We start from the raw sequence: 18,551 nt of genomic DNA, 5'->3' as shown, positions 1-18,551 counted from the left end.
GTCAGGAACCGATGTACCTTTGGTCCATTTCAGAAATTCTTGAGCAGTCTCGTTGTGAAGTATGTAGTTCACAAAATCTCTTGAGCGAATCACGAGAAAACAAAAGTATATATTATAGCATTTACTATTTTGTAATTCAAGTACCTTTAGTAGTCTTGCAACTACAAAGATGGGATATCTGTATCATTATTATATTTTACTTTAATGTTATTTGACATTTATGTTGGGATGTGCGAGTGGATCGTGAAAAAAAATAATGTTAGAAAGATGCTCTGCGTTGTTGTTTTTTTTTTTAGATTTTTAAAAAAACTAGTCATCGATATTGCTTCGTTGAGGAGGAGATACGACTTAAAGCTGCGGACACACATCCATCCATTCATACATCCAGAAATGACGGGTTAATAAACGCAATTCTCCAGAATGGAAATTGTGCTAAAAACTTTTGATGTATTTCACTATTTCATTTACTCGCAAATGGATCCATGTTAAATATATAAAAGAGCATTTTGTATATATAATAATATGTATAAGTGTATAAATGTTTAATTACAATCTATACTAACTCTAAGTCTACATTAATTTGTGTTTTTTGTTAACAATGCTAAACGTATATTGTATTAGTAAGACTAACCTGTTGGCTGCGATATGAACAGATCCTTTCAATAAACGAATTCCTGTCGGCGGAGTTTTGCCTCTCCATCGCGACCTGTAGACACTGTTAAAGAACAAATCGGAAGGTGAAGACATTCTGTTTGGACAACGATTGGTACAGAATATATCTCTTTAAGTGTTGTACTATAGGGCCTGATGCCATACACTAATGGCGTATAAGAATTTCCTTTTTTAATGTATGATTGAAAATAATTACTATACGCACGTGTTATTTCGAATTAATGACTATTTTGTTTTTCACTACCCAAGTTATCAAAATTTGGTAGACCTATAAAAACCCAAAAAGAGTATTCGACAAAACGTTATTCACGAGGTTTCTGATCGTACATATTTTTGTACTTTAGTTGATACCCTAATTTCTGTTATGGACTAACTTTGCTCCCAAACATCTAATAAGGACTCATTTCGAACCCTAGCATCATGTTTGGGCTAGTGTTCATCCCTTTGTCTAGTTAGCAGAATAAGAAAAAATCAATTGTGCCTTCCAGCGAACACAAAATGGCATGCATTTACTCTTTTGTGTACAGATCATTGTGAGGTTTTTTTTTTATAAACTGCTTGTAAAATCAAACGAAGCAAATGTTTAAATCAATACGCAAATTTAACATAATTCTATCCCCATAGTATGGAATATACAAATCAGAATTAGTATCTGAAAACATCTCCCCATTGTTGTCTTTTGTCGAATGCCCTATGTTTAGGAAACGGTCAAGGCAAGAGCTTAGGACTACCTGATCATATGCCAAGTGTTTCTCAAAAGGTCAAGGCAAGAGTTAACCTGTTGTTACTGTCACGACATATAAAAAAAATCTGATTTGACGTTTATCAGCCGTGTTTACAAGAACATTTACTCAAGCAATGGGTGATAATGTTAAAACAATTAAGTAACTTACTATTTTATAGTTCCATTAATACTGTTAGCACCTCTGAACGCTTTCAGTATTTTGACAATCTGATAATTTGTTTTCAAAGGAAACTCCTGCCCAGTGAGGTTGATAAAATATTTCCATTTCTTGTAGCGAGAGAGTTCTTTCATACAGATTAGCTCGGGTTCTAGAACAGAGAAACGACCCCATCTGACGCTGATTCTTCTAGTCGTCAAAAACACGTTGTGAAAACATTGCGATATGGCTGAAATAGCTGAATAAAAACTTTCTTCAGATTTCAAGTCCACGTGAATACAGTAATAGTTCTGTGGCCTGTAGATAGCCCGCAGTAGCCTCTCAACCATCTCCGAGTCTTTGTACGCCATGATGGTGTAAGCGATGGGGAACTCTTCTTCCTCTAGGGTCAAGGACGACATGATGTAACCACGTGACATCTGAAAATCGTGACAATCCGTTGTCACGTTTAAATAATAATCATCGGAAATTTTCGAGGTTATGTTTTCTCTCCGTTTTTTTACTTCTTTTAAATAGGTTGTATCATTTTGAAACAACTTAAAACAGTCAAAATTGTGTACCTTGATGGAATCTGTAATTTCTTGTAGGCGTCTTAAGTCTTCCAGACCTGAGGTTCTTTTTTTAAAGTTTTGTGATGGTTCGGTAACAATAGTGAATGCGTAGCTTGAAAATGGGTTGTCTTGAAATTGTTTAAGTTTTGTAAGATTCTTGAGACGATTTATCAAGCTTATGTGACTTGCGTAAAGGAAAAATATTGTTATAGCAATAACTGAAGTAAAATAGTATTTGACATAGAAGAGACGGCCCATACTGGTTTGTGTTTTGTATGTTTCTAGTTTGGTGTTTTAAATAATGTGAATTTTCTGTAAATAAAAAAAAAAACAGAATATAACTTTACATTTTTTCCCCGCAAAAATTGATATAACTAAAACAATTACTGCGACTCATAGATAATCTCGTATACATCATCATCATATTTTTCCGTTTGTGCCCAAAACACACGAAACAGATGAAGTAGAATTAATCTGCTTTAATGACTACCTCAAAAAAATGCAACAGTTGAACCCGGTTTCGAACTCGAGACTTTAGGGTTAGCAGACTAGCGCTTAATCATCAGGCTTGGTCGTCAAACAAGTTTGTTTTAATGCTGTTACTTTTTATAAATATCCAATTATTATTTTTTTAATGTGTTCTTAGACATGTAATTTACAGCTTCAGTTTGCCTTGTTATGTTCGCTTTAGTATTACAGTTTTCATCATTGGCTTAATAACACTTCTTTCTGTCATAATGTACTTACATTCATGTAAGGTGGCTCAATTTTTAAAACGCGTTATTACTATTTAGTTCAGCAACATATTATTTTTAAAAATGCTCACTTTTTTAACCACTAAACTCAATTATATATATAAAAAACGATTAACTATTTTCTGCAGAAGGATAACAAAATTATGGTCGGATTTTAACTGTTTTATAATCTGTTTTAGATTATGTTTCCATTTCGCAGTCTTTAAATTATATATTAATTTGTTCTAATGTATTAATACATTAATGATATCTCGTGTTACCTTTTTTTCTTGCAAGTCGATAGATCGATGTTTTTGCGATTATCTTTTTCTGTCTGACCAACATATGATTATCTCACTTGTCCACCCGCCATCCACACGTCAAGAAAATGCATTCTATTTAACATACATCCCACGCAACTTGTTATAATTTACATTGCTTTAAAAACGTAGAAACCAATCAATATAGTACACAGACAAAGTACCTCGTTTGAAGCTCTTTTAAAGTAATATATGTATTATTAGATTGTTTGTTTTCCTCCAGATGGATGCATGCTTGGCTGAACAATTACTCGACTACAGAAAAACAAAGCGAATCAACTCAGTGTGTTTGTCGTAAGGTTATTGAGGTTAGTTGTAGGGAAACACGTCATTGACATGGTTATTCATTTACCGTGAATGCGGTTTTGAATGAAAAAAAATGTAATTAAAAAAAACAAATATACCCTTAACTATGCCGGGGTTTAATGTCAATGATAGTGTTAAGATTTTATTAGTGCTACTAGTAAATTACCTAGACTCAACTATCACCTGCCTAAGTGTCCTAACAATTGTATGTATCTGGAGTAGCTCATTTGTCTAATTTCCAGTGTGGTGTTTTTGTTTTTCCTGTTGTTTTTTGTTGTTACTGTTGTTGTTTTTTGGTGGTGTTTTCCTGACGATGGCCAGTAAATGTTAATACTACAATCAACCACAGCACAAGAAGAACACTAAATAAAGTTGAGGTTTTAGATTCTTTAATAACGTTTACAAAATTACAATTTGTTTAAAAGCAATTAAAGACTGTTCTTGTTCTTAAAAGTATTGCATTTCACATAAATAGTCTCTTTCTTCTTCTTCTTCGTTCTTAATTATTAGTGTTGAAGGGGATCGAGATTTATCTGCCAGTGGGTTTGAACTCGAGACTTTGTTCGAATTTATCAACCATGAGCTTTTTGCCGACTCGACCACGCCTCCAACACAATTAAGCGTTACGTGTCAACTGGTTATGCGCCATTGAGGCCATTGACTCCGATTTCAGCCTGCTTTTCTTTTTGGATTTGCTTCCATAGCCTTTGTCCAACCAAGAACAAACTACAAGGCAGCAGTTGTTTAATTTTGGAGTTTCTCCTAGAAGAGTGGCTGTCCCCAGCTAACGAGCCTCATCTGCCCGAGGGTTCGAACTCGAGACTTTTCGGTTTAGCAACCATGAGCTTTACCGACTAGACCACGCCGAACATAAATAGTGATATCATAAATCATTTAAATGCTGTTTTATTATTATCCGTATACGCAACGTTTGATCAACGCAAAAATGTATAATACTAAATTTATAGTCATTCGACATGTTTCCATATTTCTCCTAGGCTATTTCTCCACATTTGTCTACGCAAGTTCTGGTGCCAACATTACGTGCTCGCTCATCAACCAGATGTTATTTTTAGTGACGTCCTCTTTTCTATTTACTTTGTGTTTTAGCGACGTCCTCTTTTCTATTCACTGTGTGTTTTAGTGACGTCCACTTTTCTATTCACTTTGTGTTTTAGTGACGTCTTCTTTTCTTTTCACTTTGTGTTTAGTGACGTCTTCTTTTCTACTGACTTAGAGTTCTAGTGACGTCCTCTTTTCTTCTGACTTGGAGTTTTAGTGACGTCTTCTTTTCTATTTACTTTGTGTTTTAGTGACGTCTTCTTTTCTACTGACTTGGAGTTTTAGTGACGTCTTCTGTTCTACTGATTTGGAGTTTTAGTTACGTCCTCTGTTCTACTATCTTGGAGTTTTAGTGACGTCCACTTTTCTATATACTTTGTGTTTTAGTGACGTCCTCTTTTCTACTGACTTAGGATTTTTATTGACAGACTTTTTTCTTCGGTTGGAGTTTTAGTGGCGGCCTCTTTTTCCGGGGTAAGGCTGTGATATGGTGGTTCAATTAATTATTCTCTATTTAAATTTAATAGTATTAGTATTTCGACAGGGCGGAGTGTGAAGTATAAGCCCACCCCATGCTCTTTCTCTGTTACACACGAAAAAAAAAAGTCTGATATAATAAAATTGACAATTTGTCATATCAATTGTGAATTTGCGATGGGGTCGACCTATCAAAAATCCATTTTCTCTTTGAATTATTCATGTACCCATGCGTTTTCAGACTACAGATCTCTAGTATGAGCTTGTAAGGGGTCGTCTTTAAATGACTTCACACTCGTAGAGGGGAGGGGTCCGTAATTTTGTGACGATGTGTGATGAGGGAGAAGGGAGATATGAGATGGTGTAACGTCACACCTTTGTATTATAAAAAAAGCAATGTTAGAAAACGAATTTTAGCTGTTATTTTAAGAAATATTCAACTGCAATTTTGAGGGGGGGGGTTGTATGCTGCTGGTTGACGTCATTTTAGTGGGGGGGGGGATCTGGCTTTTTGAGACGATGTGTAACTCAGGGGAGGTGGGGAGGTAAAAATCGTCAAAAAAAGGGCTACGTCATTTATGGTTAACCCCTAAGACGCGAAAGGCACCCGAGTAATCGACAGACAAAAGTTTTCATCTCACAGGTTACTATATACGTGATTTAGACTTTTTTCATTGCACTGAAATTAAATATATTTAATTAAAGAATTGCTTTATAATAAAGTCAGTAGATGTGTAAAATCAGCAGTCTTGTAAATAAAAAGCTTAAAAAAATTTGTTATGTAATGGTGATCTAAAAAGGAGAAAGTAAATGATTTTCTTTAAATATATTATAATAATACACTACTATTTAAATAACTATAAAGAAAAGAGTGGGTCACTATATTATCTATCGGATACTTAAACTAATATTTAGGAAGGGCCCAAAAAGGTTAAAGTAATGTAATACATACAAGGGCGGAACTACAGTGCTGTCGGACACAGCAATGCGGGGGCGGGGGGGGGGCACATCGTTCAGGGGGCCCAATTCCGACCAAAAACATTGAATTTTCTTTTCATAAATAATGTTTTTCGTGCACCTTGATAGTGGTTTTCTAAAAAAATAACCAGTTCTACTATAGCAGTGATTGCTCTACAGCAGGGGTCTCCAAACTTTTCAGTCCGAGGGCCGCATTAACTAACAAATTTCAGTTCGGGGGCCAGTTTCTTCCAGGCATGTCTTTGATTTTTCTGGACAAAGTTCCTCAGGCAGCACCAACAAAAGTTTTTTCCGTGGACAAAAAGATCTCCGCGGGCCGGATGAGAGGTCCTCGCGGGCCGCATCCGGCCCGCGAGGACGTAGTTTGGAGACCCCTGCTCTACAGTAACTAACAGTAATTGGAATTTCAGGAAGGTAAATTTAAAACAAAAAAAGCAAACTGGACTGCACATGAGACGGTATAACACAACTGCAGTTCTCTCTTCACATATAAGCAGATAATTCATTTTATGTCATTTATGACAATCATAGCTTTACAGGGAACAGATCAAAGCAAATAACTTACTTAACGTTTTACCTCCATAACAATCAAATGGCCTATTGATAGTGGTTAGAAAGCCAGTGCATGAATGGTTATGAATATAGTGTACAAGAACAGGGAAACTTCATACCAATACATTTTGTGATACAGGCAATAATGAGGTGCATGGACGACAGTCAAGTGTGTTCCATTAAATGTCTGTTTGAGGAGTCTGCCATTGTGAAAACAAGACCAAGACAATGGTAGAGCCAAAAATCTGTTCAACATCGACAAGATAATTTACAAAAGTAAAATTATTCCAACAAACATCAATTCCACGGTTTTTGTTAAACAATAAAAGTTGCATTTTAATTTCATAACATATTTTTTATCATTTAATTTTTCTAATATTATTTGAACCTGCTTAAACCAAGTTTATTTACTTCTACAATAAATAAGTGATTACTTTAAAATAGTATATGAGCATTTAGAGCATTAATGTGATAGTTAAATATATTGTGTGTGTATTAAAAAATGGGAGGGGAAGAAACAAGTCTTTTTAACACAAATATAAAATAAACCGGGAGTGATTTCCCCTAAACTTTCACGAACATTCTTATATAAAAAACAGGGGGTGGGAACTCGGGATATAGACACTGTATTATATTTCTAAGCCAATTAAAATCAATTGTGCCTCTGATCATTGATAACAATCTATGATAATATTTTAAAGTAATTAAATGTAGCAACAATCAAAGTAAACATTGCAAACTTTTCCAATGACATGGTTCAAGTTTTATAAAGCTATGGGTTGATAAGATGTTCAAGAAATGAGGTGTCTGAGTGCAAGGAGGTGATATTTTAACACCACATGAAAAAAAAAATCTAAAAATGTATTAACAGAGTTATAATGTCCACCGTATCCCATTTTAGAAAAAAAATAATCCACATCACATTTCCAGTCAGTATGTGTAGGCCAACGGGCATTTTTTTACAGTGAAGACAATGTAAAATAAATATAATGTAGGCCTATATATAACTTTATTTTAGTACGGTTTTTAAAAACTAAGATTTAGCAGTTTATGGTGTTTTAAATCTAGACAAAAGTGGATTTGCTAGAATTTTTTTTTTATTAAAAAATCAACAGTAAACAAAGAGAAGCAACTCAATTAATATTTTTGCCAAAAAAACTAGCTTAGTTACTTCCCCTAAATCATTTGATGTTTCGTTGACGGAGTGGTCTGGCGGTCGAGTGCTGGACTGCTAACCCGTAAGTCTCGAGTTCGAATCCGGGTTCAAGTCAGAAGACCGTCCCTGAGTCCACCCAACTATGATGGGTATCTAACTATAGGCCAGAAATTAACTTTAAAACAGCAGTGTTTGTGAGCAAGATTTACTTTATAAACAGCGGTCATTTGTATGTTAGAGTGGTTTCCCCTGAATCTCTAACCATAATTTGACTAACAAATTTAGGGATAGGGTTAGGGATAGGATTAGGGCTAGGGATAGGATTAGGGCTAGGGAAAGGATTAGGGCTAGGGTTAGGGTTGGGGATAGGATTAGGGATAGGGTTAGGCTAGGATTAGACTCTAGAGTTGGTGGTAGGGTTCTGCGGCTGTAAACATACGCATGCGCAGTACCATTGAAAACATCGCCGCGAAGGCAAGTCGTAATTTCTCTCCATTGGGCATGCGTATCGCATGCGTATCTTATTCCGGCTAGCATCGGCCAAAATTTAAACAAGATGGCTGCTAAAGTAAATGAGCTAGGTTGCATCTGATGAAAACATTGCTAGTCTTTATTTTTTACTGAAAAGTTTTAATATAATCGTTTAAAAACAGGTACATTATATGAAACTTTGAATCATTTTTTTTTTACTTTCAAAACGTAAATCTGACTAAATCAGTAGATTCTAACAATCTAATTAAATTAATATTAAATCCGAATCGCCTCCTACTAAAAATGTGAAATAGGGCCTAGGCCTACCTAGGGGCCTAATTATTTTAATTAAATTACTAAAGAACATAAGGTGACTCATTAGATTTCTAATAAATCTAGTATTAATAATGAGTCACCTTTTTTTTACATTCTCAGCCAATTTATTTATGTACATCTACCTAAAATGATAGATTACTTCAGATCTAGATTTAGCGGGTGTGGGGAAATTGCGAGACGCGAAAAGCGAAATGGCGAGGCGGGAAAATGCGAGAAGGGCGCGAAAACGGTCGGTCACGTGACTTTTTGTCTCGCATTTTACCACAAGCCGATACTTACGCTGGGTGGTGTTGAAATGCGAAGATTTCTGCGAAAAATTTACCGCACCCGATTTTCAGTGGTATTTGGTCCAGACTTCAAAGACGTTTCGTTTTACATTGTTAAAACTTCCGATTTTTCCGTCGCTAGACATACTGATGATTTGTCAACTCCCCCCATCTTTTGTGTCGACTTAGAATACCACCTTGTTCGAAACCGACGGAAATGCCGCCGACGATAGATCAACTTCTGTCTTTTGTGTGGAACGCCGAGGCCGCCTGATTTACCTTCTTTGAAGATCGCAGTGCCCGGATCCGCTGCCGCCGCAAAATATTTTCTATTGTTGCATAGAAATTTTGTATTATAGCCGCCGCCTACGATTTTTTTCTAGCTTTTTTTACCATATAAATCTAAGCACAAGGAAATGCCTACATCATTTGGATACAACAAAATAAAGTGACGTCACCGATATTATCAGTTGCTCGTGCTATATCGTAAGCTATGGGCCCACTTCAAATATTTTTAAAACCAAGTTGAACTTATCTGAATTTTTTTTTGTTTTGGTGGTGGTGTTATTTGGGTTCTTCCATAAATGACGTCACACTCGTAAAGGGGGGGGGGGGTCTGTAATTTTATGACGATGTGTTAGAAAAAGAATTTTAGACGTTTTTTCGCGTTTTAGAAAACTGTTTTAATACATTGCAATAGGAATTGATTAAAATACTCTATTTTGACCGAAATTAGACAAGATTTTGGGAAAATATCGATGTTTTAAAAAAACTCAACTGCTGGTGACAACAATGAGCAAGACATTGCCAAAATTACAGAAATGATAAAAAATACAAATTATAAAAAACGGAAAACAGATGTTCAGCGTGCGGATGATGATGATGAGAACATGGGTGCCAGTGTTGGTTGTGGGATGAACGAGGAGGTCAATTGTGATGAGAATGTGAAATGTTGTGAATGTGGATTGGAAGAAGTAGCAAAAGAAAAATGTTTAAATGGGAGTCTAATGAACTGGGTTGGGTGTACTATGTGTGAAAGATGGTGTCACGAGGTGTGTTTGAGGACTGTTTCAGAAGATTTTGTTTGTAAATTTTGTTTGTAATTAAAATTACTTAATAAAATAATAAATTGCACTTTTTAGAATTGTTTATACTTTTACACTTTTTGCAAGTACAAAAATCCATAAATAGATGTTGCAAAATATCTCTCCTGCTGACAAGATTATACCAATTCACAATGACACAGCTCACGTTTGTATAAACATGAGCGGGCTAGATTTTTAAATTAATGCCGACTGAGACGGGATTTTCCTCTCGCTAACAAGAGCGGGCGATGACAGTAGCACAGCAACGATGTTAGAATTTTTAAATAGATAGATCTAGATATAGATCTATCTATCTTCTTAGTATCTAGATAAAAAAAAAACATACAACACTCGTGTTAAAGGGTATGGCTAAATGCTTGTTTATTAAAAAAAAAATAATTTAAATAAATAAAGATGGAAAAAAAAGGAAAAAACTTTTTTCGCAAAAAGTGTCTCGCTATTTACCCTTAATTCCGCAGGTATGTCTCGCATTACCTTCTCGCATTTTCCCGCCTCGCCATTTCGCTTTTCGCGTCTCGCAATTTCCCCACACCCAGATTTAGCCTAACTACTATAAGTTATGAATATGACTTAGGCCTATATATTATATATTATATGATCTATAGGCTAATCTATTAATTAGTATTAATGATCATTGACCCGAGCGAGTAAAGTGATGTCTCAATCAAACTAGGCACAAGGTATTCGAGAAGCCCATTAAAAATTTTAATTTTTTATTAGGGCCTATAATTTAAAATTAGCCTAAATATTTTAAAAATCATGCAAGGGGTAAGATCTCGATTCTAGATCTTGTTAAAATTAGGCCGATTCTAGCCAAAAAGATATGCATGCGCAATTGAGAGAAACTAACGCCTTCATTCGCTGCGAGGTTTTCTATCGTACATACGTGTGTTTACAAACAGCAGAACTCTAGTCCTAACTCTAACCCTAGCGCAGATATTAAGCTTACTCTACATGCCCATAACTATTGAGTTTTGTATTTTCTGCCGAAAAATCTTTTTCTGAGTAGTCATTTCGTTAAAATGAATATGGTTAAAAAATCCTGTCTGTTTGTTTTTTTGCTCTGACTTTGCTAAAGAATAAAAGTTGTGGGCTAGTTTTATGGTTTTAATTTAATATTTTCGGTAGGCCTAACTAAATTAAAAATTTAAGAAAAAAATCAATGTGGTTTTCACATGTAATGGTGACATAAACAATGTCATCCTTCTATTTGATAGGCTACCATAGATTTTATTGTACAAATTGTAAATATAAAATGGCAGATTTTTAGGTCATGCTGTTTAAATTTACATCATCGTTATTTAAAATTTTTATTTGCAAAGTTTTGTTAACAAAAAATATACTATGATGTGGGCTGTCAGAAATCGATCATGGAGTTCCAATACAACCAATCAATGTTTGTCTTACGAAAGTGAAACATCAGATTATAACTTACGCTAAATGAAAATAAATAGAAATGTAGCCTTAAACTCAAAAAAATTATTTTCAAGGTATAACATTGATTCAAAAAATAGGCCTCCTAGGCCTATTAAATTTCTGAATTATTTTTAGGCTTAAGTTTTTATTATTTTTATGATCGCTTTGATTGCAAAATATAAAAAGCACATTTTTAATCCATGTCAAACATATAATATGATGGAAGTATTTTTGTCAACACGGTTGCCTCCATTAGGTCTAATCATTGTTATTCATCAATTCTTCAATATATTTTCATTTAATATTTATTCATGAATATTAATCAAATTTAATGTTTTTATAGTTTAAAGGCCTAGATCTAGTAGGCTTTAATTTAAATTTAATTAAAGTATTTAGACTAGTATTTAGATCTAGAATAATAACCGATGCTATATTACCCTAGGCCAGGGGTCGACAACCTGCAGCTCGTGAGTCACATGCTGCTCTTTCGGTGTCAAAATGCGGCTCTCCAGCTCCTTGCACTAATATTAACATTTATATTATTTCATTTTAATAATTCAAAACAAATATTACACTTTAAAGAAACACAACTTTAAACAGTATAAAAATACTCATCAGGGAACAGTGAGAGTAGGTGCAGTAGAAAGTATACGGACAGCTAATAGCCGTTTGGGCACCAGGCCCAGCCCCACAGCCTTGCTATGGACAGCCCCGTGGCAATAATTCGATGCTTGCAACTGCCTAAGTGCCGACTTTTTCAAATATCGTTAAATGAGAATGTTATTTTATTCAGAATGCATTTCCCTATCTGTCAATAATCATTAATTTGACCTGAGTGACGTAGTTCTTTTTTTAGTCATTAGCTTCCTGCGGTCGAGCTGGGTACTGGATGGTGGGGTACAAGTTTACCATGGGCTCTGTGGGGTGGAAGATAAGCCTGGTGAGAGCCAAAGGACATAGCGACCGATACACGGTAATCAAACCGATACCCAAGCCAGTTATTCGGAGTTTGCCGTGTTGAGGCCTGCCTGGTGATATCTGTAAAGACAGAAAAAAAGGTTAACAGCTTCTAAATTGGATTGGGAGAGTCCTATAGTTATATTATTTTATTACTAATTTTAATTTTATTACTCTGGCGAAACATGTGTATGTTTTTATATGAATAAATATTATTTCATATTTAAAGCTATTTACTTTAAATAACAAATCACATTATTTACATAATCCTAATCAAATACTAAATATTGGAAAAAAAGATATGGCTCTTTAAAAACTGAGAAATTTTGTAAATTGTAACTTTTGGCCCTCCGTCTCAAAAGGTTGCCCACTCCTGCCCTAGGCCTATACTAATACTATAGGTCTAATTATTCAATTATAATAGTATTAGCCTAACTAATAAATCTAGTAAGGTTAGTACTTAATTCAAAAAGGCCTACTAAGTTACTAATTATCATTTACTAAGTTATGAAATATATTCACTAGGGTTAGACCTAAATAGTAAATAATTGCTTAATGCATTTAGTTAAATTAGTTATTATTAGATTTTAGAATCAAGATCTGGATTCTAGATTTAAATTATGACAAACTCACAAAGCCGATCTCTTGTAGTTAGCCTAATCAGTAATCATGTTTGGTAGATTTTCAACGAATTTGCAAGAAGAAATTTATAATATAAACTAAACAACTAGATGTATCATGAGAATTTTATATTTTCCTTTTTAAAAAATATGTTCTTGATCTAGTATAGATTTCTTTTCATTAATAAAAAATCAGGACATTGTTGCTCCTATGATCGCCTGCTCATGTTTTCTTGTCAACGGGTCGACTGGTCATTGAGTTCATTAAGAAAATATTTTTTAGACTATATTTTTTAAAAATCTTTATCTAGATCTATATATAAAATTCTAAAGTTTTCTTGTCTTTGTGAGAAAAATACCACCTTTTGTGGGGTCACAGCCAGTGCACATAAAAATTTTACCAAAGGTCATAGCCTTAACAAGAGCAGTATGACAAACCATGCTTTGGATCATTATGAGTTCATATTATAATCTTATCAGCAGGAGTAATATTCAGCCATATTGTTTATGTAAGGCCAATACCTTTCAATCTTTAACAATTTGTATTATTGTAACTGTAAAATGCGTAGAAGTATAAATAAAGAATTTAAAATGTTTAATTTATTTTTGATTAAGTAATTTAAATTATAAAAGTAAACAAAAAAATCAACGATAAAAAAATAAATAGTAGGCGGCAGTAATATTACAAAATTTCTTTGCAACAGTTCAACTTATGTTTGCGGTGGCTTTGAGCAGGGTGATGTTCGAATGCGATATATCTGGCAGTTTCAGTCTTCAACATAAAAGAGAGAAGATGTTAAATCATCTAGCGATGGAAAAATCAAACAAAAAGTCTTTAAAGTCTGTATCAGAGTTCATTTTAAGTTGGTTGCAGAATAATTTGTCCAGACATCTTTGCAGTTTACCCCCACCCAGCATAAGTATTGGGTGTGGATATACTGTTTATACATTTTTTAGAACGCTATAAGCAATGACATGCAGGGATTTTCAGTAGTTAACTTGTAGCAAAAAAAATGTTTATTTTAAAAACACACTATATGTTTTATGTAATAGTGGCTTATTGGAACCATACATTATTTTTTTTTAGTAACCAATCAAGAATGGAAGGGGAAACACATGTAATTCTAAATACACCAGTAGTTAAAGTGGAACCATATGAGGTAATTACAACAGATGTTTCAACTGATAGTGCAACTTTTGAAGACATAAAACCAGACGTATCCATTAGCACTTTTAACGAGAGAAACCCAAATGTATCAGATTCAACACTTGAAGACATAAATCCAGAAGAATCAATTTCCACTTATGAAGGCATTGATCCAGATAGATCCATTTCATATCACGAAGACATAAATCAAGATGAAGTGGATACTCAGCAAAACATATCCATTGATTACTCTTCTTTAAGATATCCATTAATTCACAGTGAAGTGATTTCATACGTGTGTGATTTATGTAATCGAAAATTCATGAGGAATAGCAACATAAGACAACATTTAAGAAAACATATTATAGGAGAAAAGTTACATAAGTCTGGCTATAATCTGCATAACTTGATGTATTCAAAAAAAAGGCCATATGAATGTGATGTATGTCAAAAAAGGTTTTTACGGAAGTCTTATTTAGATGTGCATAAAAATATTCATACTGGTGAAAACCAATTTGAGTGTGATGTTTGTCATAAAAAGTATTCTCAGAAATCTTACTTAACTGCACATAAAAACATTCATTCTCAAGAAAAGCTATATGAGTGTAACATTTGTCATAAAAAGTTTACCTTTAAGTGTCATTTAGCAACACATGAAAAACTTCACTTTGAAGAGAAGCAATATGAATGTAATTTTTGTTTTAAAAGGTTTTTTCTGAAGACAAATTTAACTCAACATGAAAAGATTCATCTTGGAGATAGGCAGTTTGGATGTGAAATTTGCCATAGAAAGTTTACTCAGAACTCTCATTTAACTAAGCATAAAATGCTTCATACTGGAGAAAAACCATACGAATGTGACATTTGTCATAAAAAGTTTGCTCTGAACGATTACTTAGCAACACATGTAAAAATTCATGATAAAGTAGACAACTATGAATGTGAAATTTGCCATAAAGTTATTTTCAAGAAATATCTAATAGAGCAACATAAAAAAATGAACTGTGGCAGTAAAACTTATGAGTGTGATGTTTGTCATAAAACATATTCCACTAACTCTTCTTTTAATACGCATAAAAGGCTTCATACTGGAGAAGAGAAATTTGAATGTAAAATTTGTCATCAAAAGTTTAATATGATGATGTATTTAACAAAACATAAGAAAGTTCATGATAAATATGGACCTCTTGAATGTGAGGTTTGTCACAAAATGTTTAAAAGGGAATTTCATTTTCAACGACATAAAAAGATACATTTAGAAGAAAATTAATATATACTCAGAATTCGCCATCATATTTAACTAAGTCTTATTTGAATATCAAGTGTATATTTGGTTTAATAATAGATAATTATAATAAATATATTTAGACAGAATGTTTGTTCTGAGCATTTTTATCAAAGCCTATGAAATTGTTTTTTGTAAAGTTAACATAAATATATTTGTATTGTAGAGTAAGTTGTATTGGCTGTTTTATATATTTGAAAAACATAAGGAAATATAATTTAAATCGTTATGCTTTTAAGTACGTTACGTCTTTTTTTCAAACGAATATTTTAAAGTCAAATTTTATTGAATCTAAGCTTCCAGATGTTCTTGTTGAATCTAGTAAAAGGCTGGCAAAGATTAGTTATTGTAACTGGATAGAAATGCCTGTAATTTTATAATCAAAGGGCGGCTTACCTTTACTGACTCACCTGTTGTGTATTGGTATTGTAAAAAGTCAGTTTACCTATGTTTAATTAATCCTTTATTTTAACAAAATTACAAGTTGTTATTATATTTTTCTTTTTGTATCATACTACTTTACTTTAAACATTTTCCAGCTCACATAAAAAAGGCTCAATACAAATAACATAATAATTCAAGCATTGCATAATCTGTCATTTTTTTTTTAAGAAATCTGTATGTCATGTGAGCGCCAGGATGGCTGAGTGGTATAACCCTCGACTGCTAAATGCAAGGTTCCGAGGTCAAAGGTCAGATCTCAGACTTGAAACTTAGGAACATATTTTGGTTCACTCAGCTCACAGATGAATGTGAGGAAAGAAAAGGCAGCCTAGTACTGACAACACTTTCCTGATATGTCATCATCATCTTTTCCCCATGTGTGCCTAAGACACATGGAGGAGATAAAGTAGAGTTCATCTCTTTCAATGACTTTGGCATAAAGGGGATAATGTGGTTGACATATGCTCAGCCACCTTTGTTTCCTTAATGAACATTAGGTGCCCATCAAAGCTTGGTTGAATCAGGGATGTTCTACTGATTTGAACTCAAGACGTTCGAGTTAGTAGTCTAACGCTCTACCATTAGCCCACGCTGTCCCCTTAAATGTCACATGGAATTAATCTGCCATCTGATCAGAATGAATAACTTTTTGTGTCATGTATATGATTACTATATTGTTTATAGGTTTTGAAACAATTTTTATTTACCCTCACAGGGTAATTTAAACTAAATAGTAAATAAAATAATATTTATTGTATTCTCACGTGGTTAGAAATAATAGAAAAATACAATTTATTAGTTAAAGAATGATGTATGCTGTGCTGTTCTGGAAGTAAAAGTTGTTATCATTATCATGACTATGGTAATTTAGATTTAGTACTACTCCACTCTAATTCATGAATTAGATCGAATTTAGGTCTGTTATCAGAGGTTTTATTTCTCTGCATAAATTGTGTATATTAATTTATACATATATATATATTATATATATATATATATATATATATGTATACAATATTTATAATTATAATGTTTATCATCCTATAGTGTAGTGTATCTTTTTACATCATGTTATTAAAAATAGGATTAGAGCACATCATTGCTTATGATCTCAAAGAGACAATTTGTTAAGATTAGAATTATTACCATAGAGACAAGCCTTATTACTGAGGGTATAATTCCACTTTCTGGCAGTGAATGGCGGAAATCAACTCTGCTACCATCAACTCTCTGCATTCCTACCAATTTAAGTGCCTGAATGGGATAAAAGGCATTCACTGACCCAACATAAAAGTTACTAAAAGAAATGGAAGCCATATCAGAAGTAATTGAAAAGATATGCCACTGGATGAAATCTGATTAAATTACGACAATGGAGCTGGGATATTGCAAGGAAAAAGGAAAATAGTGAAGGCCATGGGAAAACAGGGAGAAGCTTTGGAGAAAAAGGACTGACGATAGCTGAAATATTCTTGAATATTCTGGAAAACTGCAATAAAAGTTGCCAGAAAAAGTCAGAAGTGGAAAGATTTTTTTTTTGTGATATCCCTATGTTCTGGACACATGGAAAAAAAAATTATTCCAATAAAATATTTCTTTGGCTTCATTTCATGTTTCTCTTAGTTCTAGCTAATTACAAATTAAGTAAAACCTATCAGTCTTTGAACATTTGGCATAATATTTTTTTTTTATATTTCAATTGTAAATAATGTTAAGTGCTTGTTTTTAATTTTAAGTACTATAAAAATGTATTAGTGTTGTAAATCTGACTTAAATATTTTTATTAAGATGGTTGAAAGCCATAATAGGCCACCTACACCTGCACTTAAATTCACTACCATTCATACACATTTCACAGAAATTTTCTGTTGTCTCAAGTTCTAGAATCCTAGACTATCTCTTTTCTATCAGACTTAAATCTTATAATTTTAGTTTTTATTTTCATATTATAACGCAAGAAAATGTTGATATACTCTTTGTTTATAGGAATATAATTTTATTAATAATAATGAACTGCCATCACCGAGTAAATCAAAATTAAATGTTGAATTATCTACACGTTAAAATTAATTCTGTAAAATTTTGTTTAAAAAATTACCTGGTTGTGTTTTACTTTTAAGTAAATCAATAAAATTAAATAAAATTAAATGCACAATTGTTTTTGTTTAGTGTTATTTTATTATCACCCTATCATACAAATACATAATGATAATGTAAGAATATAGGGCCTACTGTAGTTATGAAAATAATTTCATTGATAACCTTAGTTACACACAAATGTGTTTTTAATTCTTAAACAATCTAAAACACTGCTATACATCTTGCCTCTACATACTTAACATAATCGATATTTATTTAATCAGGAAAATTTACAGTTATGAAATTTTTTAAAATTGTAATATTCAAAATATAAGTGTTACATTTAAACCAGATAACAAAGGCAGCCATATTTTTATATATGTTTATGTGTGTAGGTATGAATCTAAACAAACAAGTACACACTTAAATGTCTATACATTTTTAGGTGTATTTAGTAAGTCCTGTTTAACACTCCCCCCCCCCCCCCCCTCAATCATTATGAAGCAGACTACACCGCTGAACTTAAAACACACATCTCTAAAGCCAAACAACTTATTAAACAAGCCTTTTGCAACCATGCAAAAACATGGCCATCAAAGAAAATCTCCAAGACCAAATGCAGACTTTTCAAAAGTAATGTCCTGTCTAAAGTAAAGTTCCCTTTCAAACCTGACGGTCTACAGTGCAAGTGGAGTTCAGTTGTTTCTGTGACCT

General features: G+C 33.2%; 2 protein-coding genes across 2 annotated transcripts; one reads left to right on the top strand and one right to left on the bottom strand.

Annotated features, from left to right (window-relative positions):
• Positions 1-1,564: 1,564 nt before the first annotated feature.
• Positions 1,565-1,975, bottom strand: LOC131941065 (beta-1,3-galactosyl-O-glycosyl-glycoprotein beta-1,6-N-acetylglucosaminyltransferase-like). The gene has a single exon (XM_059300051.1). The coding sequence runs from the start codon at positions 1,973-1,975 to the stop codon at positions 1,565-1,567; it is 411 nt and encodes a 136-aa protein (XP_059156034.1).
• A 6,184-nt stretch (positions 1,976-8,159) lies between these two features.
• Positions 8,160-17,854, top strand: LOC131941161 (zinc finger protein OZF-like). The gene is made up of 2 exons (XM_059300173.1): positions 8,160-8,363; positions 13,970-17,854. Exon 2 carries the CDS (start codon positions 13,983-13,985, stop codon positions 15,297-15,299), a length of 1,317 nt encoding a protein of 438 aa, XP_059156156.1. The 5' UTR covers positions 8,160-8,363; positions 13,970-13,982; the 3' UTR covers positions 15,300-17,854.
• The last annotated feature ends 697 nt before the right edge of the window (positions 17,855-18,551 follow it).

This window comes from Physella acuta, unplaced genomic scaffold, assembly GCF_028476545.2.
Source record: "Physella acuta isolate Inbredline_101_S28 unplaced genomic scaffold, ASM2847654v3 ptg000027l, whole genome shotgun sequence".
NCBI lineage: Eukaryota > Metazoa > Mollusca > Gastropoda > Physidae > Physella > Physella acuta.
This window is presented reverse-complemented; position numbering and strand designations above follow the sequence as displayed.